This window comes from Crassostrea angulata, chromosome 6 (genome assembly GCF_025612915.1).
Source record: "Crassostrea angulata isolate pt1a10 chromosome 6, ASM2561291v2, whole genome shotgun sequence".
In the NCBI taxonomy this organism is placed as follows: domain Eukaryota; kingdom Metazoa; phylum Mollusca; class Bivalvia; order Ostreida; family Ostreidae; genus Magallana; species Magallana angulata.
Genome location: NC_069116.1, coordinates 25271843 through 25294974, shown reverse-complemented (window position 1 = coordinate 25294974; position 23132 = coordinate 25271843). Strand labels below are relative to the sequence as shown.

Below are 23132 nucleotides of genomic sequence, written 5' to 3'. Positions count from 1 at the left end.
AACTTTGTGAAATTTTGATTACAAAAAGATTATATTCTATTTTAAATTCATCATAATGATCTCAGCGTTGGTAGTACTTTTGAACAATTTTATAAAGCAAGTTAAGAAAAACTTTTTTTTCATAAATACTGGTCGTATTAACCTATATCATCATCAACATTTTTTAACACTTAATCAATGTTCCACCGAAAACCACAAAAAAGCTTATCGAGCTGGCAGAAAAAAATAATTAAAAAAAATTCAATTAGACCACGACGAGACTCGAACTCGCAATCTTCCGATCCGAAGTCGGACGCCTTATCCATTAGGCCACGCGGTCTGATATTATAAGCTTATTTTATATCCTTATATTGTAAAAAGTTTAAAATATAAAGAATTATAGTTTTTGATAGTCCCTCTTTAGCATGAAACACATACAAGTATGAAATTATTTTTGTACATTCATAAGATTAATATTATAGTTGAAGCTAATCATCCTAACGACACTACTTTTTACAATTCTTAAAATATTGAATTTTAAATTCAAATGCATTAGGAATCAAAATTTAGTAAATGCTTACAATTTTTTATTTAAGAGAAAGGTCGTAAAGGTAAAACCGGACTACTGCCTTCGAATCACCCTGTTAATGCATATTTGGAAATTGATTTTTCACTTGTATTTTTTTTTTTGTTTACTTCGAACATTCGTATCTTGTGGAAAAAATCGCGGTTGTAATTTGGTGTAAATCCTTAGCTTTATTGGATAATTGTATGAAAATTATTTTATCAATATTATTTGAAATTCTTAGCGAACTGGCCGTTTCATTTAATTTCTTTTTCATGCTGTGTGTTCAAAACCGAAAAGGAAAGGTCTTTAAAATAACGCTAAAGTTCTGGCGGTAATAAGTTATTGAGTTGATATGAAGTGATTGAAGTACATGTATATCATAATTTGATGTTCTTGTTAGAGATCATGAGGCTTTCAGATAAAAATAGTAATGAACGAGATTGATTGCAATCGATCCCTGTCAAAGTCCTCTTCAAACATTAACGTGATCAGGAAGAAATGCAACAGATATGGTGTGTGACAAAGACACTAATGTTTAATTTCTGGAAGGACAATCTAAAATAAACCAATGTCTGAAATTTAAACATAAAGGCGTTTAATGTTTTCTCAAAATATGTTTAAATCACTTTTTTTGGAGTCTGTTAAATTTCATATACATGTAAATTAACAAATGAATTGTATTTTTTACTAATATCTATTATTAAAAATGTCCACTCAGATCATATTTAAGTTTTTATTAATGTAGCCTTTACAATTGATATTACAGAAGCTCAAGAGGACTAGCTTGAATTGCCTTATTCCATTATTCCATACGATAATTAGCACTGTCTTTGACTACATTTTGCGCCTTTCTTAAGAATGTCAGTTAGGTTTTGATTGGAAGCAGGTTCACATAAACCTAAGATTTGTGACAAAATGTTCAAAATGAATATAGAATTTTGTTAATGAATATACATGTAAGTTACTAAAACATATTTAAGATAGAAAATTCTCCTCTTTGTTCAATGTGTTCCTTAGAACCACAACAGTTATAAAATATGATTTTTCTGTTAAAGATTTTTAAAAATACCCCCTTAAATATTCCAAAGCTGATATTTGTACCTCAACAATTGGTCTTGTGATCTGAGTTATTATAATTCAGAATCTAGACAAAAACAGGATGTTACAAACTATTGCACTAAAGCACTGAAGAAGAATAGTCCTTGAAAATATATCCCTTTCTACTCCTAATTCGAACTCTGTTAGTTTGTTAATTATTCATTATGATAAATAAATATGTACATTGCCTAAAAATGGACAGAGTTCACTGACGCAGTTTAATTGTGGGGTATAACTTACGGAATAGCATGCAATGATTTTGTTTTCCCACAACAAGGATCTGGTATATACATGACGTTTTAGTGCAATTATGTATTTTGGCATTGCTGATCTTATATCATGAAATGCAATTAAAGACATGAAGAAATAATTCATGAGCAGTATTTCTATTTTTTAAAGACACAGAAGACCTTTCGGACATGTTGTCTGAATTGTATATCAAAAATTCCATAAATAAATGGATTACATAAATGATTAAGAATATACATTCGTCTGAATATTAAACAGATGTGGAAAACGGGAGAGGTCATTTTATCCCAGATATCTGGATTGTACGTCTCAATCGCTATCACCGCCCAGGAAGGAATATAGGAAAGTATGGCAGTAATGGAAATCACCATGAACATCACTGAGAGTCGACGAATAGTTTCTTTCTGTTTATTGGCGTGAGAACTGCCTGACGGTGGCTGCAGGTCCCCGTCGCTTTCCAGAGTATTCGATGTAAAAGTGGAACTTTGTTGTTCTGGAACGCAGGTTTTATAAGATTTTGTCGTAGTCTTTTTCCAAAAAATTGTTTTTGCAATCCTTATGTACGAATAGGTAATGCAAGCAACGTTAAATGTTGAGATGACGGCTCCTATTCCCTGATAGACTCTCAAACCCGTGGTTGTGCTAGGTACCAACTTTTGGCAAACGATGCCAGTTACATTTGCGTTCGACGAATGAACGACTACGGCGGTTCCATAGTAAAACAAGCTTGGAATATTCAGTAAAACTCCAACAGCAATACAAACTCCGAGAGAGAACATTAGGTATCGTTTGGTCATTTGACGAGAAAACGGTTGACAAATTTTCTGGTACCGTTGAACCGCAATGCAATTCAACAGGAAAAGGGAACTACAACCGACTACATAACTTCCATACACAAGTAACTTGCACGTAAGGTTTCCGGGAAACTTAACTTGGCTAGTATTACGCAGAATATTTAGCAATCCCGTAAATAAGAGACCTACAAGATCTACGTAAGCAAGAGGTAATATAAAAAATCGTCCTGGTCCTCTAAGTTGTTTATTGACATTCACAAAACAGCTATATATGAGAATAACGACAACATTTCCCGGAATCCCGGTCATTAGTCCAACAGAGATGAAAACGGTGTTTGGAAGGTATTTCTCGAAGATCTCGTTGTTCCATTTTTCCAAAGAAGTTACATTATCTTCTACAAGATGGGTTGAAGCAATCGTCGAGAAATTCATTTCAAAACTACGATCCGCGTTTTATGTTCGTCACTGAGAAAATAAATATTGAAACAATGTTCAATCTATGTCTTCCTATTTCTCTTTGCTGCTTTTATGCACAACGGTTGGTCCTCCTATCACGGATTTTTCATAAAGGAAGTATGTATTTAATGGTGAATATTGGTCACTTGAATTTAATTTCCAAATAAAATATGACGCCTTTGTGGCACAATGATGTTACTGTAGGTTTTCACTTTTGTTCTAGAGTCTCTGCAGATTGGAGTTATAAAACTGAGGAAATAGAAGATCAGTTATAAAGTGAATCTAAGATTAAGAGGAAGTAAACGATCTAATTAGAGCAAGAGGCTCAGGGGTCACATCGCTCACCTGAGCAACAATAGCAGTAAATCTGATCATATCAGCATTACAATATCGTGCAAATTCAATATTATACAGTATCTTGACAATTTAGTACAACAGATCTTGCTCAAAATGTAAAAAAAAAATCCCCCACCCTTTGTGACCCCAACCTTCTTCAAGGAATCATGATTCAAACAAACTTTGATCAGCACAATCTGTGCTTTCACACAAGTTTCAGCTTTCTGGCTCAATTTTCCAGAAGTAGATTAAAAAGATTTTCTCTATATATTACTTATATGTAAAATTTCGACCCCTCTCCCCAATGTGACCCACTCTACCCCCGGGGATCATGATATGAACAAACTATTGTGTCCCTACCCTACCCCCGGGGATAATGACTCTGACAAATTTCAATCTACACTACCTGCATGAGGATGCTTCAACACAAGTTACTTTTCTAGCCAATTTTGTTAGAAGAATTTTTAGAAGGATTTTTATCTATGTAATCCTATGTAAAAATTTGACCCCCATTGTGCCCCCCCCCCCCCCGAACCCTTCGGACTCATGATTTGAACAAACATGAATCTACACTACCTGAGGATGTTTTCAAACAAGTTAGAACTTGTTACCATCAAACATACACCCTGAACGGTCATTGTTAACCGCAAAACAGGTTTTATTTTTAATAATAATAATAAACTAAAGCATTAGCCATAAAAATTGTAATGAAAAACTTTGAATTCCTTAAAGTTAAACTGTATAAAGAATTTTCTAGGAGTTTCTCAAACAAGACTCAGCGCACAACGGTATAAAAACAGGAACACAAGAGGGTAATAAGAATTAATATAGTCAAATAAATTACGCGTACTTGATATAATATTTGGTGTGAAAAAATTATAGCTTTAAAACTATTTTAATTTCAAAGTATAAATTAAAGCAATGAACGCATTTATCCGATGAAACAATTGCTAAAGTGCATGTTAAACCGTTGATGCAGTTAATGCTTTTTGTCATGAATCGCTGTTTGGCGTTTAAATTGTATATGCACACATTGTTTTATTCACCAATGGCATTTTTAAAAACTCGAATTTCCATGATAAATAAAATTTAATAAAAACCTGAGAGAAAACTCTCGCAAACTTCATTACACATGTTACGTAGAGCAGAAACCGATGGAGAAAATCCATTCATGTCAACTGCGACACAATTTATTGCAGGTTCTTGCAAGAGAATTTTAGAACACGATATTTAAATTGAATAATCTTCTTTAATCCTTTTCATGCCCACTCTAAGCGTGATTCGCCCGCCAAACAATATTAAAAAAATCCCTATTATATATTTAATTCAAGACAGATACTATGTCATAGTTTATATTTTAAGTCAATTTTATCTTTATTTACGACTTATCTGACTTATAAATTGAAGAAAAAGCGGATATAAAGATCAATGTCATTTTTTTATTTTTCATAAAGATCAATGTCATTTTTTATTTTTCATAAAGATCAATGACATTTTTTTGTTATTAGAGACCAAGCAAAATGATAAGAAAATATATTCAATTTTTCCCTATACTTCATTTATGACCTATAACTCAGACTTCCTATATATCAGACACCTATTTAGGTGGCGAATATTTATGAGGTGTGGCTACTTTTACTGAATATTACTGATAAAACCTTACTTTTAAGCTTGCGCTTGTAGCTAGTGTGGAGTCTTGTTGATTATTACTAATTATTATCATTAAAGAACTATTCTTTACTATATGTGTATCTTAAATTAAATGAGTAGAAAAATAAATCTGAACTTTAGAGAAAATCTGCACTTAACCCCAAATCGATGAATAACAGGATCCACAGCTCTTATATTGATATATCAGGAAGTGAGTATTGTGTACATGTATATGTATATACAGAAATGAAACAGGAAATGAGAAAGATTAATACTATGAACATATTTTATCGATGTTGAAAAACATTAAGTTCCACAGTTACACGAGTCAAGTGTCGATGTTTATTGTTTGTAACTTCCTGACTTTTTTCAATACCATTTTACAGAAATAGTTTAGCAAACTATTTTATCATCAAAAGACGTATTTATGAGTTTTACCAGGAATGAAAGCCTTTTTTAAAATATAAATTGCTTATAAGATGTATTTTCATTGGATTTAAACCTGGCCTTTGGACCATAAAATTTAGACGAGCTCACTTTTAATCTCAATTTCACTTTTCCACTATCTATTCCTTTTGTAAAAGTGAGACTGAGATCAAAAGTTAGCTCGTCTAAGTTTTATGGTCCCAGGGCCAAATCTTTGATCCTCCTCGAAAACTGGATGTAGAGAAAGATATTTCACTAGTATTCAAATGAGATTTGGTATATTTTACAACCACTTTTACAGTGAAATATGTTTGCAATGGAGTTCGATTAAATCATTGCTTTCTGCGTGAATATACATTATTACCACTTATATCGTTTCAGTTGATAAATTTTACGAGAACCAATGTTTCTCAGATATAAATAAAGAACTTTTATCACATGTTTATTTCAATATGCGGTGGAAATCACTCATGTAATAAATTTTTGATATTACACTGTTCTTACTCCACGTAACGTCATAATTAAACAATACGTAGATTTAGGCGGATAATTGACGTAGAATGATAAAGCAACAAAATAATTCAGTTGAAAATTGTAAACTTAAGTGAAAATGTGAAGCATTGAATACTGTATCATTTTTTTTTATAAATTGATAAAACTTTTTTAGAAAATGAAATGCTTGCTTGTTATTCTTGAAGGAACTTTTTTCCATGAGTAAAGCAGTTGTTGAAGCCTTAAAGTGCGGCCCACAATTAAATGTCTACAGAAAAGACTAAAGTTACCAAAAGATGTGGTAAAACATGCGATCAAAAGAATCTCTAAAGATTTGCGGTGATATATGATTTTTATTTAATTCGATGTTTGTTTTCTATTCCCTCGCTAAGGCTTGGGATAAAAGCCACTCAACTGATTGGATAAATATCATATATACCATCGCAAATCGTGAGAGATCCTATTTTTTTATTGCACCATAATTGCTAAGAAAATATGTACGAAATGCAATTTTTTTACTATTTCACTGTTGTCTTCTTCGTTGTCAGATGGGGTTTTTTTTAAAGAGACAAATGGCGTCGATTGCGTTTGCAAGTAAATTTCTATAACACGCTGTTGCTCTCTCAAATTAAATACCGGTATTTTACAGGTACAGTGTAGGTGTCGATTTAGTCTTATTGATAACAAACATGCATGCAAGTAATGATGGCTCATAACTGAACTTTTTTTTTTTTTTTTTACTTTTTTTTTTTGCTTTCAGTTTTGAATGAAATCATGCTTCAATATACATGTTTTCAAATTATTTCAATTTTTGTCATTGCTATTAAAAGGGGAAATCTTTCTGAAAGATGAAATTGACAATGTTTTTGGAGGTTTCGAAATATCATTAAGGTATACAGTGACTTCTATCAAAGTTTGTGATCCATTTGGTACGCTTTCTTGAAAAAAATGCAAATCAAATTGTAAAATTAAAAACTTGATAGTTCATTGTATAGAAAATACTGTTGTTAACTTTTAATGTTAAAGATCATTAATATTGAAGTAAATAATCACCATCATCGTTCTGAGAACGCTTTGATATACATTACATGAGAGAAATTTTAACTTTGGACAAAACTAGGGTTTAATTTATTAAAAATGTTCATACAGAATACAGAATTACCACTGTAAAACAAGTTTAGAAGCAAAATAATTTTGGAAATTACTGTTCATATTGCTTTTAGGAAAACGTTATCAAAATCAAAATTCATCTTCGTAAATCTCAATGACGAACCATGAACTGTTCCTTTGAGGAAATTGCTAATTGGGTACTTTGAGTGCTAAAACCATTCAAATGATGTATATAAATTAATATATCTGATGTTATAACTTCAGCTGTAATTCAGAATCTAGGTTCTAGAAGAATAACTGTTTCAGGTTTGTCAAAAAGGTCCAACAGTATGAATATTAGTGCAAGTCCTTTTGAGAACGACGTGTTTTCAATTGAAAAATGGAATTTCTACTACAGTGAATTGTATCTGCCAAACACAATTCTCATTGCTATCGGACTCATTGTGGGAATTTCTGGCAATGCATTTGTTATTTTTGTGTATCAAAGAGGATTAAAGAACAAGGGACAGGGACGATTCTTCATACCGATCTTGGCAACCGTAGACTTGGCGTCTGTTACTGCATGTTCTATTTATAACATTGTACAAATTACTAGGCATGTGACATTCCCAGGGACTTTGATTTGTAGATTTTTTGTATATATAATTCGGGTGATTTTGGCTCACTCGACCATGATTATGACAGCCATTGCAGTGACCAGGTGTCTAAAGATTTGTCAAATTATTAATCATAAAATTAGAACTTTTCATTTGTGGATTTTCATTGCAAGTGCGGGGATATTTAGTTTCATCAGTAACATCCCTGTCCTATTTGCCTTCGGAGTTGTTGAAGTATACAAGAAAAATGTTACTGGGTACATGTGTAAGGAAATCGATGATGAGGCACATATACTGGATAAAGGAAATATGATATTTGTAGGACTTTTTCATGGGGCAAATATTCTTATTATAACTGTCTCGTATGTGTTAATTGCAATCCGAATCTTCAACATCCACCGCCGACAAAACACATCCAAAATGGATACCACCGGATCAGGAGAGACAATGCAATCGAGTCCGACTGTCAAACGGAGGCCGAAATCTTTATGGACGTATCGATTGACTCTGATGTTTTTCACAATGCAGCTGTGCATGTTAACAGCCTTTATACCCCCTTTTATAATAATAACACAGGAAATGGCTGATCGCGACTTTTGGGAAAGGAAACGTGACGATCTTTCAAAGAACGCTTTTTTAGCAATGCGGATGCTTTACTTTACAAATGCTGTTGTTAATCCGTTCATATATGGATTTTTTGACCATGCATTTCGAAGAAAACTTGTTGATATGGCTTGCAAAACAGAATAAATAGATTAGCCCGATGAAGGTTGTATCAAATTATTATCCGAGATGAAAATTAAGTTTCTATTCTCTTTGTAAAGTATTGCTGTTTCATGTCCACAAAACTAGGTTAATGTGGTTTTTTTCTTCAGTTTATCCATTATAGTATGAGAAAGTCGCGGTACATGATTCAAACCCAAGGCTCAACTTCTTAAGCATGAATGCCAAAAAGAAAAGAATTTGGCAAATTGAAATGTTAGTTTTTATGTGCACACTCTTGTTCACCTATTTTTTTTTTTACAATTATATATATAGTTGTCTAGTAAATATATATTTATATGGTGTAAATCTGTATACTGTAATTATATGCACTTGTGATCTGTACTGCTCAAAACTAAATGCTTAACTAATAAACCTAATTTAAACTAAAAAAGAAATGAACTCGGCTTTACAGTTTACCACAATAGCATTACGAACTAGAATATTGATTCAGTATCAAAGGGGGGACCAGCCATGTCAGAAAAATCTTAAACCAGAAAAGACCATGTTAAGGTGGTATGGGACATCTCCATGTTGTGACGTACTATTTATCGAAATAAACAATAAAATCAAGAATAATTTTATAAGTAGTTTCTTTCCAAATATTTTCACCTTACAGCGTAGCTCAGTGGATTAGAGTTTTCTCAACGAATCTGTACGTCATGACTTCGAATCCCGCTGAGGATTTTATAATTTTTACTTCTCCCAACACTTTAACATGTGAAAAGCTGTCAAGTTCAAAAGCTGGTATTTTTTTCATTAATTATCAGAAATCAAAATCCTAGCAATATGCATACCTCTGATATATATATACAATTGATCTGCAAAAGAATTTCCTATCTTGAAAACTGTAAGGGGAGTTATCCGTACAATGAGGGTACCCTAAATGCAATATTTTGCCAAAAAAGTTCAAAAGCTGGTATTTTTTCATAAATTACCAGAAATCAAAATCCTAGAAATATACATACCTCTGATATATGTACAATTTATCTGCTAAAGAACAAATTCCTATCTTGAAAACTGTAGGAGTTTTCCGTACAATGAAGGTATACCCTATATGCAATATTTTGCCAAAAAATGACTAAGTTCAAAGCCTGATATTTTTTCATAAAATTATCAGAAATCAAACTCCTAGCAATATGCACACTTCTGATATATGTACAATTAATCTACAAAAGAACAAATACCATCTTGAAAACTGTAGGAGGAGTTATCCGTACAATGAGGGTACCCTTTTTGCAGCCGCCCGCCCGCCATTTTCACCATTTCAATAACCGGATTTTTCCGTTGGAAAACCGGGTTAAAAAGTATTATTTGGTTAAATAGTGTAAAATTCGAAAATGTCTCATACCACATTAATTCCATGTTTGGGCCTTTTTTTTTCTTACTGGTGCCAGAGCTCAACAAAAAATATTAGTGGATATATTTGAATGTAATTTTAATAAAATTGTTGCATACTAGTGTTAAGGGTTTATAATCTGTATTTTGAGTATGGATGATAAATATTTATCTAAAGTCAATAGCTTCTCTGAGCGTCTGATATGTCTAATATGTTTAGTTACTTGTTCATTGCAAACACGTTTTTAATCCTTGTCTACCTCACATGAAGCGAACAATCCATCAAAAAATGCATGAAACATAATGCCTATCTATAAGATTTTAAGCCTTTGGTCTTTGTACGTCCTAACATGATTGATGTCAAAGACTAAAAAATATTCTGGGGGTCTTTTTGGATTTTTATTAACTTGATAAGATGATCTTTTGCACACTTTTATCGCGATTAATTTTACACTAAAGAATGATTAAAAAGTTACTCTTTGTATTTTAACCAACGAAACATACAATCAATTTCAACCAAACTCAACACACGTCATTCAATGGAGAAAAGTAAAAAATTTAAATGTTAGGGAAGCTGGGTGGTCACCAAAAACCCTACAGATCCAGTATCTTAATACTTTCTATATGATTTTTTTGAAGCTACATCTTTATATAGAACTCTTCTTTTCAAGGAAATCAAAATAGTCTAAAAATGGCCATGAACATTGTGCCCTCTTAAGATTAATATAGTTTAAAAATAGTCACGACCACCCGGTCTTCTTTTAATAAAGTGACATTTTAAATAGAGAATTTAAAAAATTAAAATCGGGATTGTTGTCTTTCAAAATGTGTTATTGATTGAAATCTCTACCCCCCAAAAAAACGCCGATAAAGCGACCGAAGTACGTTAATGTCAGAAAAGCAGCTTTGAATTAGATTAAAACTAAAATTAAAAGAAATGAACTAAAACAGTTTTACAAGCAGTTAATAATTTATTAATCAGATAGAAAGTATACATTAGATTGTGTTTTATTGAACAATAAAAAATGATTAAATATCATTTTTCAAGGAATCAGATTTTAAAATAAATCACAAAAAAATGTAAAAAAAAAAACTTTAACAGTCGTATGTAAAATCACTCTCCAAATAAGATGCACTGAAGGAGCAATGCATAAAAGCAAAGTTTATTTGAAAGGACTACATAAGGACCCTTTACACACTGTTGAAATCGAGTCATATGAACTGAAAAAGCGATATCAATTTCTAGAAGTTCAAAATCATTCATAATTATTGTAAAGGGTCCGTAAAGCAATATGAATTGTATTTTCAGATTGGTATTTTATCGCAAAAATAGTTTATTTAACTCTCCTGCATGAAACTATGCGCAATTTTAACAAAAGGTAAGATTTATAAATGAAATATTGAGCAGGACATTTGCCTCATTTAAGTGCGTATCGAAAAAGTGACAATCAAATCAAGCTATAAAAACTGCCTTTAATAATATTTATCACTATATGTTATAAATTATTCAAAAATTAGCAAGCTTAATGAAAATTAATTGAAGTAATTGTTGCTGCTTTTTGTCTTTGATTATTTAATCTACGTCTGAAAATTTTATCTAAGATAAGATTTAATCAAAAAATTTATAGTTTTTAAATTCAAAGGGACCTAGACACTATTTGAGATGAAAATTTTATTTATATGTTTTTGTATAAAATGGTTTGCTTGTGTATTTTGAATGATTCATTAAACTTTGAATGTTAGAAGTCAATTTGCATGATAAGTGAGATACAGAGGAAAGAAGTCGTTGTTTAGTAAACAAATCTTGAGTCTTATATTTGTTTACAAATAAATGAAATAAATTACCATTTTCTTGACAAAATAACTTGTGGCAATAAGACAGATTCGATGTGTTCATAAATTATTTTACCAATAACAAAAAGCAACATTAGATTGAAACTTATACCAATACAACACATATGCAAACAATTACAGAACTCGAGCTTTGGTTACAAAACAAAGAATTTTACGTCTGTGACTTGCTTGTAACTTAATATTTGACTTTCAAAATTTGACAAAGCATTCTAAAATCCATTTTGACCATTATAAACATTTAAAGTAAAAAAATATATATTTTGAAAAAAATTGAGCTCAAAGCGTGTCCAAGTCCTTCAAAACACAATATATATATATATATATATATATATATATATATATATATATATATATATATATATATATATATATATATATATATATATATATATATACATGAATCATGCAGACATTACATGTATTTCCATGTAATTTAAAATATATTGAGTTGGTAGACGGTCTGCTTAATGAATACAGATGACCAGTCTGTGAATCGGAAAATCAAAAATCGAATGATTTGCCACTTTTGAATTTGGGTATTTGACTATGGTTCTTTCTGGGCTTCGCCTTCCTTCGCTCCTCCTCCTCATCGTCATCATCTGAGGATGAACACCCGCACAGCTTACAGCATCTCAGACAGAGGCAACCCATAGTCATCAGTATTGTCATAGATATTACGGCCAGCAGGGCGATTTCCAGTTTTGGTAACCAAATTGGTAATTCTAATTCCTCCGCGATGTCTGTATGCAATTTAATATTGTAAGAAACAATAAACAATATGAATTTGAAAATGTATACATGTACAATAGCCAGAGTAGCAAGTCGAATTAATCCGAGTTATCTGTACAAATAAATAAATAGCATTGATAGACAGTGCGAATTTGAACATGTATACACGATAACCGTTGCTTCAAATCGAATTCATCCGAGATGTGTCATGTTGTAAATTTTGAATTAACTGGGTGGGTGTAAATACAAAATTTATAACATGATAACTTGTAAATTTTGTATTTACTTCCACCCAGTAAATTCAAAATTTACAACATAACAGATGTTTACGATAGTTTATAATTGATATTAAACTCAATGAATTGTCGACCGGTATATTAAAGTACACAAAAATCGATATGAATGACACGTACGTTACCAACGACGCTCTGTTACCTCATTTATTGAACGATATTGTTCGACTATACATGAAATGTTGGCATTATTAATAAGAAAAGAGACATTTATATACAATATGTACACCTGTTATGAATTTTAAAATAGAGAACTAAAAGCATTAATGTATTAAGGGTTCAAAGATATTTTTACTCAACTCACTTCTATATGAAAACGTTGACATCCAATATATTTTTTTAAGTACAAGATAAAAATTGAGGTACATTGAACTAAATCAAAGTATCATTAAAACTGATAAGATTTTATTTTTTAAAAACGGGCGATGCATTATTATATAAATAGTGCCTGTTTGGGAGGGTAACAGTTGAAATTGACACCCCGAGGAAACCATTGTCGACCGATGCGAAGCGAATGCGAAGAGGTTGACATTGATTTTCGAGGGGTGTCAATTTCAACTGTTATCCTCCCAAACAGGCACTATTTATTTTATTATACTGAATGTCTTAATATTAGAGTGTTTTTTACTGCTTTTATATAGAAATGACGTGAATTCTACGCTGAACCGCACGCGCATAATATACGGGCATGTAACAATATATAAATAGTGCCTGTTTGGGAGGGTAACAGTTGAAATTGACACCCAGAGAAAACCATTGTCAACCGACGCGAAGCGGAGGTTGACATTGGTTTTTGAGGGGTGTCAATTTCAACTGTTATCCTCCCAAACAGGCACTATTTATTTTGTTATACTGAATGTCCTTTTTAAAAATTTTAAGAAAATTTTACTGCTTTTATATAGGAATAACGTGAATTCTACAACGAACCGTACGCGCATAATTTTCGCGCATGTAACATTTTTTAATGTTACCCGTTGCCAAGTGCGTTGCTAACGCTGAGGGTAATAGTAAATATTATTAACTGCGTCTTAACCAATCAGATTTCAGTATTTAACATGAAAGTATAACAATATAATTTGCCACCCATGTGATATTGTTTCGAAGTTCTAAAGTACAGGATATTTCATTTCAAAGAATTTTAGATTTTTTCATTAACGATATGTTTAAGTTCTACATTATGTAGATAGTAAGCTAAATTTGATGAAAATTGGTATGAAAACGTTTCATTTCCAATAAAACATCAGACTGAATAATTACATGTAGGTAACTGCTGTTATATAAATGTTAAATATATGTATAAAAATAGCCTCTTATGAATTTGTGAAAATGATCCAACTATTTAATTGTTTTACCGATAATATGTTTTGAGACAAATTATCTGAATACAAAAAACAGAGAAAGATTAAGTTATTTGTAACTTTAAATAAGTGATAGGTTTCTGATCTATTTCTAGTCTTTCGTTGAGTTATCGCCATATTAGATGACGGTTACTGCAATAACGGACATTTGCTTTAAACATGTACCAGTGATTTTTCAATCATTGGATGGAAAATTCGATATTTAATCTCAAAAACTTATAACATAATATAATCTTTAAAATGTTTTATTTTGCTGCTTCAAACAAGATATTACTGATGCAAGTTTTGTAGAAGATAACTTACGTAACTCGACAACTCAAATTATTTGGGTTGTTTTCTATGTGAGCAACTTTAAAAATGCCCGTATAAAACATTAAAGAAATCATTTATATCCCAAATGCAATGACCATTCTTGTATGATATGATATATTGTTATACTTTCATGTTAAATACTGAAATCTGATTGGTTAAGACGCAGTTAATAATATTTACTATTACCCTCAGCGTTAGCAACGCACTTGGCAACGGGTAACATTAAAAAATGTTACATGCGCGAAAATTGTGCGCGTACGGTTCGCCGTAGAATTCACGTTATTCCTATATAAAAGCAGTAAAATTTTCTTAAAAATTTTAAAAAAGACATTCAGTATAACAAAATAAATAGTGCCTGTTTGGGAGGATAACAGTTGAAATTGACACCCCTCGAAAACCATTGTCAACCTCCGCTTCGCGTCGGTTGACAATGGTTTTCTCGGGGTGTCAATTTCAACTGTTACCCTCCCAAACAGGCACTATCTATATACTAACCTTCACTGCAGTCAATGCCGGAGTAGCCACTCTCACAATCACATCTGAAACCCGCGGTCGTGTCGTAGCAGACACCATGTTTACATGGGAGATCGCTGCATTTAATATTTTCTGAAAACAATAATATTTGTTACAACTATTACCAAAATATTGAGAAAATTTCGAAAAGCACGTATACCTACATAACAAATACTGAATCGTGTAGAAAGAAGAATTATTTTTAGGCTTTGCAAGGTTTTTTAAGCGAGTATGGTCGTTAAGAAATCGAATTTAATTTCGTTTTCTTTTAGAAATGTTAAGAAGGAGGCGATGATCTTGTTTCAATGGTACGCATCACCAAGTGATTGACAGGTTTTCACAACTTACGGCAAATGACAGCTAAAACCAAGATATAACGCCATTACATAACTGGATACATGTTTTAGAATAACAAGTATTGTTAGACAATTGCATGAGCAATAGGCGTACTTTACTAAAAACCCATGATTTTTAAAGGAATTTGCTAAATAGTTTTCAGAAAATTCGGACAAATATATTTAAACATGTATATTTTTCGAAGGAGATATTTAAAAATCCTGTTTGATTCCTTCACAGTGCGAGATCGGGCTTTGTTTCTTGCAGTGGATTGAAACTGATAACTAGACCTATTTTTGTCTCCAACAAAAAGGAAGGGCTTTTCGACAGCCCTTAACACCCCTTATTCAAATTTATTATATTTTCTCTCTGAATCTGTATATTCAAAATTAGGAAAATATCATGAGCATTTACCCACACCTTAACATTTAAGAAATTAAATGCCCAAAGAAAGACAACTTCAGAATTTTTTATCCAACTATATCGTTTGTTTCCTGAAATAAAAGTTCTAAAAATTCATATATAAGAAAGTACTCATTTAAGATTCAAGAGTTTTGGTATGCCAAAAGCTCTAATGCTAATCATTCATTGAGCAAAGCGAGATAACTCTTGAATTTTAATTTTTTTAAATGTAATAAAGTTATCATTTTCAGGCCCTTAAAACCCCTATAAGGAGTAAAAAAAAGTGGCCCTTTGGACCATGATTTTACATTGTACTCTCTATTCTAAACTAATAACTGAAAAGAGTTTGAAAATTGGATGAGTAATAAAAAAGTTATAGCTAAAGGGCTGTTTTTAATACTGACCCCTTCAGGTCCCTCATTTTTCGGAATTTTTTTCCTAAAACCTTTTCCAGTCTGCGCATATAGTCCCTCATTACAAGTACAAAATATAAAAATATTTGCTTAAAAACTGTTTGAGAAAACGTTACATGCGTGAATTCAATTTAACATAGAAACTCCCATAGACAATTCTCATCGGCTCATAAAACCGGAAGTACTAGACACTATTCAACGAAACTTGGAATATATCTTAATTACGTCTATTAACACAATATCTATCCTAATCATTTATTGAGCAAAGAGAGATAACTCTTGAAATTGAATTGCGATGAAGTTATCATTTTCAGACCCTAAAAACCCCTATAAGGAGTCAAAAAGTGCCCCCTCGGACCATATTTTTTAAATTGTACTCTTTATTTTTAACTATAAACCGAAAAGATTTTGAAAATCGGATAAACAATAAAAAAGTTACAGCTAAAGAGCCGTTTTTAATATTGACCCCTTCAGGTCCCTTATTTTTCAGATTTTTTTTCCCAAGACTTTTTCCAGTCTGTGCATTAGGTCCCTTATTGCAAATACAAAATATGAAAATATTTGCTTGAAAACTGTTTGAGAAAACGTTACATGCGTGAATTCAATTTAACATAGAAACTCCCATAGACAATTTTCATCGGCTCATAAAACCGGAAGTACTCAATACTATTCAATGAAACTTGGAATATATCTTAATTACATCTATATAAGCAATATTTATTCGTCTTAGAACATTCCTAAGCTTATTTGAGTTTTTTATTTTTTCATCCCCCCTTTTCTCAAGTTTGAGGCCTAAAATCTCAAAACTGATAAAAGATAGAAACTCGCCGCCGCTTTACTTTTTAAACAACTCGACATGGTTGATCTAACTCTAAAATTACAACGAATTTCCTTTAAAAATAAAAACAATATATTGATTCATTTAATTTCTACTATTTTGCTTGTGTAAACCGGAAGTACTGGATCCGGAAATCCAAAACCTTACATACTGGTGACATTTAGAAATGCTATAAGACTAATGTATTGTTTTTTCTGAAATCCTTTCCGTTTTCAAAAAATCGCTGACGGAAATTCTGTCGAGAAAAAGAATAATAATAATAATAATAACTAGACCTATTTTTGTCTCCAACAAAAAGGAAGGGCTTTTCGACAGCCCTTAAAACCCCTTATTTAAATTTATAATATTTTCTCTCAGAATCTGTATATTTAAAATTAGGAAAATATCATGAGCATAAACCCACACGTTAACATTTAAGAAATTAAATGCCCAAAGAAAGACAACTTCAGAATTTTTTATCTAACTATATCGTTTGTTTCCTGAAAAAAAAGTTCTAAAAATTCTTATATAACAAAGTACTCATTTAAGATTCAAGAAATTTGGTATGCCAAAAGCTCTAATGCTAATCATTCATTGAGCAAAGCGAGATAACTCTTGAAATTTAATTTTTTTGAAATGTGATAAAGTTTTCTTTTTTAGGCCCTTAAGACCCTTATGAGGAGTCCAAAAGTGGCCCTTTGGACCATGATTTTTAAATTGTTCTCTTTATTCTAAATTAATAACTGAAAAGAGTTTGAAAATTGGATAAGTAATACAAAATTTATAGCTAAAGGGCTGTTTTTTATACTGACCCCTTCAGGTCCCTTATTTTTCGGAATTTTTTTCCTCAAACCTTTTCCAGTCTGCGCCTTTCGTCCCTCATTACAAGTACAAAATATAAAAATATTTGCTTAAAAACTGTTTGAGAAAACGTTACATGCGTGAATTCAATTTAACATAGAAACTCCCATAGACAATTTTCATCGGCCCATAAAAACGGAAGTACTCGATACCATCCAATGAAACTTTGAATATATCTTAACTACGTCTATTTAAACAATATCTATCCTAATCATTTATTGAGCAAAGCGAGATAACTCTTGAAATGGAATTGTGATAAAGTTATCAGTTTCAGACCCTTAAAACCCCTATAAGGAGTCAAAAAGTGCCCCCTCGGACCATATTTTTTAAATTGTACTCTTTATTCTAAACTATAAACCGAAAAGATTTTGAAAATCGGATGAACAATAAAAAAGTTACAGCAAAAGGACCGTTTTTAATATTGACACCTTCAGATCCCTTATTTTTTTGAATTTTTTTCCCAAGACCTTTTCCGGTCTGCGCATTAGGCCCCTAATTGCAAATACAAAATATAAAAATATTTGCTTGAAAACTGTTTGAGAAAACGTTACATGCGTGAATTCAATTTAACATAGAAACTCCCATAGACAATTTTCATCGGCTCATAAAACCGGAAGTACTCAATACTATTCAATGAAACTTGGAATATATCTTAATTACATCTATTTGAACAATACCTATCCGTCTTAGAACATTCTTAAGCTTTTCTGAGTTTTTTATTTTTTCATCCCCCCTTTTCTCAAGTTTGAGGCTTAAAATCTCAAAACTGATAAGAGATAGAAACTCGCCGCCGCTTTACTTTTTAAACAACTCGACATGGTTGATCTAACTGTAAAATTACAACGAATTTCCATTAAAAATAAAAACAATATATTGATTCATTTAATTTCTACTATTTTGCTTGTGTAAACCGGAAGTACCGGAACCGGAAGTCCAAAACCTTACATACTGGTGACATTCAAAAATGCTATAAGACTAATGTATTGTTTTTTCTGAAATCCTTTCCGTTTTCAAAAAATCGCTGACGGAAAATCTGTCGAGAAAAAGAATAATAACTAGACCTATTTTTGTCTCCAACAAAAAGGAAGGGCTTTTCGACAGCCCTTAAAACCCCTTATTCAAATTTATCATATTTTCTCTAAGAATCTGTATATTAAAAATTAGGAAAGTATCATGAGCATAGACCCACATGTTAACATTTAAGAAATTAAATGCCCAAAGAAAGACAACTTCAGAATTTTTTATCCAGCTATATCCTTTGTTACCTGAAATAAAACTTCTAAAAATTCATATATAAGAAAGTACTCATTTAAGATTCAAGAGTTTTGGTATGCCAAAAGCTCTAATGCTAATCATTCATTGAGCAAAGCGAGATAACTCTTGAATTTTAATTTTTTTTAAATGTAATAAAGTTATCGTTTTCAGACCCTTAAAACCCCTATAAGGAGTCAAAAAGTGCCCCCTCGGACCATATTTCTTAAATTGTACTCTTTATTCTGAACTATAAACCGAAAAAATTTGGAAAATCGGATAAACAATTAAAAAGTTACAGCTAAAAGACCGTTTTTAATATTGACCCCTTCAGATCCCTTATGTTTTAGAATTTTTTTCCCAGGACCTTTTCAGGTCTGCGCATTAGGTCTCTTATGACAAGTACAAAATATAAAAATATTTGCTTGAAAACTGTTTGAGAAAACGTTACATGCGTGAATTTAATTTAACATAGAAACTCCCATAGACAATTTTCATCGGCTCATAAAACCGGAAGTACTCAATACTATTCAATGAAACTTGGAATATATCTTAATTACATATATCTGAACAATATATATCCGTCTTAGAACATTCCTAAGCTTTTCTGAATTTTTTATTGTTTCACCCCCCCTTTTCTCAAGTTTGAGTCCTAAAATCTCAAAACTGATAAGAGATAGAAACTCGCCGCCGCTTTACTTTTTAAACAACTCGACATGGTTGATCTAACTCTAAAATTACAACGAATTTCCTTTAGAAATAAAAACAATATATTGATTTATTTAATTTCTACTATTTTGCTCGTGTGAACCGGAAGTACCGGAACCGGAAGACCAAAACCTTACATACTGGTGACATTTAAAAATGCTATAAGACTATTGTATAGTTATTTCTGAAATCATTTCCGTTTTCAAAATATCGCTGACGGAAATTCTGTCGAGAAAAAGAATAATAATAATAATAATAATAAAACATCAGAATAACAATAGGTCTTTTCGACCGAAAGTCGAAAAGCCCTAACTAGACCTATTTTTGTCTCCAACAAAAAGGAAGGGCTTTTCGACAGCCCTTAAAACCCCTTATTCAAATTTATCATATTTTCTCTAAGAATCTGTATATTAAAAATTAGGAAAGTATCATGAGCATAGACCCACATGTTAACATTTAAGAAATTAAATGCCCAAAGAAAGACAACTTCAGAATTTTTTATCCAGCTATATCCTTTGTTACCTGAAATAAAACTTCTAAAAATTCATATATAAGAAAGTACTCATTTAAGATTCAAGAGTTTTGGTATGCCAAAAGCTCTAATGCTAATCATTCATTGAGCAAAGCGAGATAACTCTTGAATTTTAATTTTTTTTAAATGTGATAAAGTTATTATTTTCAGGCCCTTAAAACCCCTAAAAGGAGTCAAAAAGTGGCCCTTTGGACCATAATTTTTAAATTGTACTCTTTATTCTAAACTAATATCTGAAAAGAGTTTGAAAATTGAATGAGTAATAAAAAAGTTATAGCTAAAGGGCTGTTTTTAATACTGACCCCTTCAGGTCCCTTATTTTTCGGATTTTTTTTCCTCATACCTTTTCAGGTCTGCGCATTTAGTCTCTCATTACAAGTACAAAATATAAAAATATTCGCTTAAAAACTGTTTGAGAAAACGTTACATGCGTGAATTCAATTTAACATAGAAACTCCCATAGACAATTTTCATCGGCTCATAAAACCGGAAGTACAAGACACTATTCAACGAAACTTGGAATATATCTTAATTACGTCTATTAACACAATATCTATCCTAATGATTTATTGAGCAAAGAGAGATAACTCTTGAAATTGAATTGTGATAAAGTTATCATTTTCAGACCCTTAAAACCCCTATAAGGAGTCAAAAAGTGCCCCCTCGGACCATATTTTTTAAATTGTACTCTTTATTTTGAACTATAAACCGAAAAGATTTTGAAAATCGGATAAACAATAAAAGAGTTACAGCTAAAGGGCTGTTTTTAATACTGACCCCTTCCGGTCCCTTATTTTTCGAAATTTTTTTCCCAAGACCTTTTCCGGTCTGCGCATCAGGTCCCTTATTGCAAATACAAAATATAAAAATATTTGCTTGAAAACTGTTTGAGAAAACGTTACATGCGTGAATTCAATTTAACATAGAAACTCCCATAGACAATTTTCATCGGCTCATAAAACCGGAAGTACTCAATACTATTCAATGAAATTTGGAATATATCTTAATTACATCTATTTGAACAATACCTATCCGTCTTAGAACATTCCTAAGCTTTTCTGAGTTTTTTATTTTTTCATCCCCCCTTTTCTCAAGTTTGAGGCTTAAAATCTCAAAACTGATAAGAGATAGAAACTCGCCGCCGCTTTACTTTTTAAACAACTCGACATGGTTGATCTAACTGTAAAATTACAACGAATTTCCATTAAAAATAAAAACAATATATTGATTCATTTAATTTCTACTATTTTGCTTGTGTAAACCGGAAGTACCGGAACCGGAAGTCCAAAACCTTACATACTGGTGACATTCAAAAATGCTATAAGACTAATGTATTGTTTTTTCTGAAATCCTTTCCGTTTTCAAAAAATCGCTGACGGAAAATCTGTCGAGAAAAAGAATAATAACTAGACCTATTTTTGTCTCCAACAAAAAGGAAGGGCTTTTCGACAGCCCTTAAAACCCCTTATTCAAATTTATCATATTTTCTCTAAGAATCTGTATATTAAAAATTAGGAAAGTATCATGAGCATAGACCCACATGTTAACATTTAAGAAATTAAATGCCCAAAGAAAGACAACTTCAGAATTTTTTATCCAGCTATATCCTTTGTTACCTGAAATAAAACTTCTAAAAATTCATATATAAGAAAGTACTCATTTAAGATTCAAGAGTTTTGGTATGCCAAAAGCTCTAATGCTAATCATTCATTGAGCAAAGCGAGATAACTCTTGAATTTTAATTTTTTTTAAATGTAATAAAGTTATCGTTTTCAGACCCTTAAAACCCCTATAAGGAGTCAAAAAGTGCCCCCTCGGACCATATTTCTTAAATTGTACTCTTTATTCTGAACTATAAACCGAAAAAATTTGGAAAATCGGATAAACAATTAAAAAGTTACAGCTAAAAGACCGTTTTTAATATTGACCCCTTCAGATCCCTTATGTTTTAGAATTTTTTTCCCAGGACCTTTTCAGGTCTGCGCATTAGGTCTCTTATGACAAGTACAAAATATAAAAATATTTGCTTGAAAACTGTTTGAGAAAACGTTACATGCGTGAATTTAATTTAACATAGAAACTCCCATAGACAATTTTCATCGGCTCATAAAACCGGAAGTACTCAATACTATTCAATGAAACTTGGAATATATCTTAATTACATATATCTGAACAATATATATCCGTCTTAGAACATTCCTAAGCTTTTCTGAATTTTTTATTGTTTCACCCCCCCTTTTCTCAAGTTTGAGTCCTAAAATCTCAAAACTGATAAGAGATAGAAACTCGCCGCCGCTTTACTTTTTAAACAACTCGACATGGTTGATCTAACTCTAAAATTACAACGAATTTCCTTTAGAAATAAAAACAATATATTGATTTATTTAATTTCTACTATTTTGCTCGTGTGAACCGGAAGTACCGGAACCGGAAGACCAAAACCTTACATACTGGTGACATTTAAAAATGCTATAAGACTATTGTATAGTTATTTCTGAAATCATTTCCGTTTTCAAAATATCGCTGACGGAAATTCTGTCGAGAAAAAGAATAATAATAATAATAATAATAAAACATCAGAATAACAATAGGTCTTTTCGACCGAAAGTCGAAAAGCCCTAACTAGACCTATTTTTGTCTCCAACAAAAAGGAAGGGCTTTTCGACAGCCCTTAAAACCCCTTATTCAAATTTATCATATTTTCTCTAAGAATCTGTATATTAAAAATTAGGAAAGTATCATGAGCATAGACCCACATGTTAACATTTAAGAAATTAAATGCCCAAAGAAAGACAACTTCAGAATTTTTTATCCAGCTATATCCTTTGTTACCTGAAATAAAACTTCTAAAAATTCATATATAAGAAAGTACTCATTTAAGATTCAAGAGTTTTGGTAT

At 31.5% G+C, this 23132-nt stretch overlaps 3 protein-coding genes and 1 non-coding gene across 5 annotated transcripts in view; 1 reads left to right on the top strand and 3 right to left on the bottom strand.

Annotated features, from left to right (window-relative positions):
* Positions 1-246: 246 nt before the first annotated feature.
* Trnar-ucg (transfer RNA arginine (anticodon UCG)) lies at positions 247-319 on the bottom strand. Its single transcript has one exon. It is a non-coding gene; the product is annotated as a tRNA-Arg (tRNA).
* A 736-nt stretch (positions 320-1055) lies between these two features.
* LOC128189693 (nematocin receptor 2-like) lies at positions 1056-3361 on the bottom strand. Its single transcript, XM_052861405.1, has one exon. It carries the CDS (start codon positions 3118-3120, stop codon positions 2032-2034), a length of 1089 nt encoding a protein of 362 aa, XP_052717365.1. The 5' UTR covers positions 3121-3361; the 3' UTR covers positions 1056-2031.
* A 4104-nt stretch (positions 3362-7465) lies between these two features.
* Positions 7466-8871, top strand: LOC128189694 (uncharacterized). The gene has a single exon (XM_052861406.1). The coding sequence runs from the start codon at positions 7488-7490 to the stop codon at positions 8502-8504; it is 1017 nt and encodes a 338-aa protein (XP_052717366.1). The 5' UTR covers positions 7466-7487; the 3' UTR covers positions 8505-8871.
* A 3207-nt stretch (positions 8872-12078) lies between these two features.
* The window catches only part of LOC128189696 (neurogenic locus notch homolog protein 3-like), a 58047-nt gene continuing 46993 nt past the window's right edge, over positions 12079-23132 (bottom strand). For both annotated transcript variants that reach the window (XM_052861408.1, XM_052861407.1), the window contains 2 exons: positions 14896-15006; positions 12079-12448 (listed from right to left, as the gene is read on the bottom strand). In XM_052861408.1, coding sequence (XP_052717368.1) covers positions 12210-12448; positions 14896-15006 — 350 coding nt within the window. In that variant the 3' untranslated portion in view covers positions 12079-12209. The remainder of the gene's footprint in view (positions 12449-14895; positions 15007-23132) is intronic.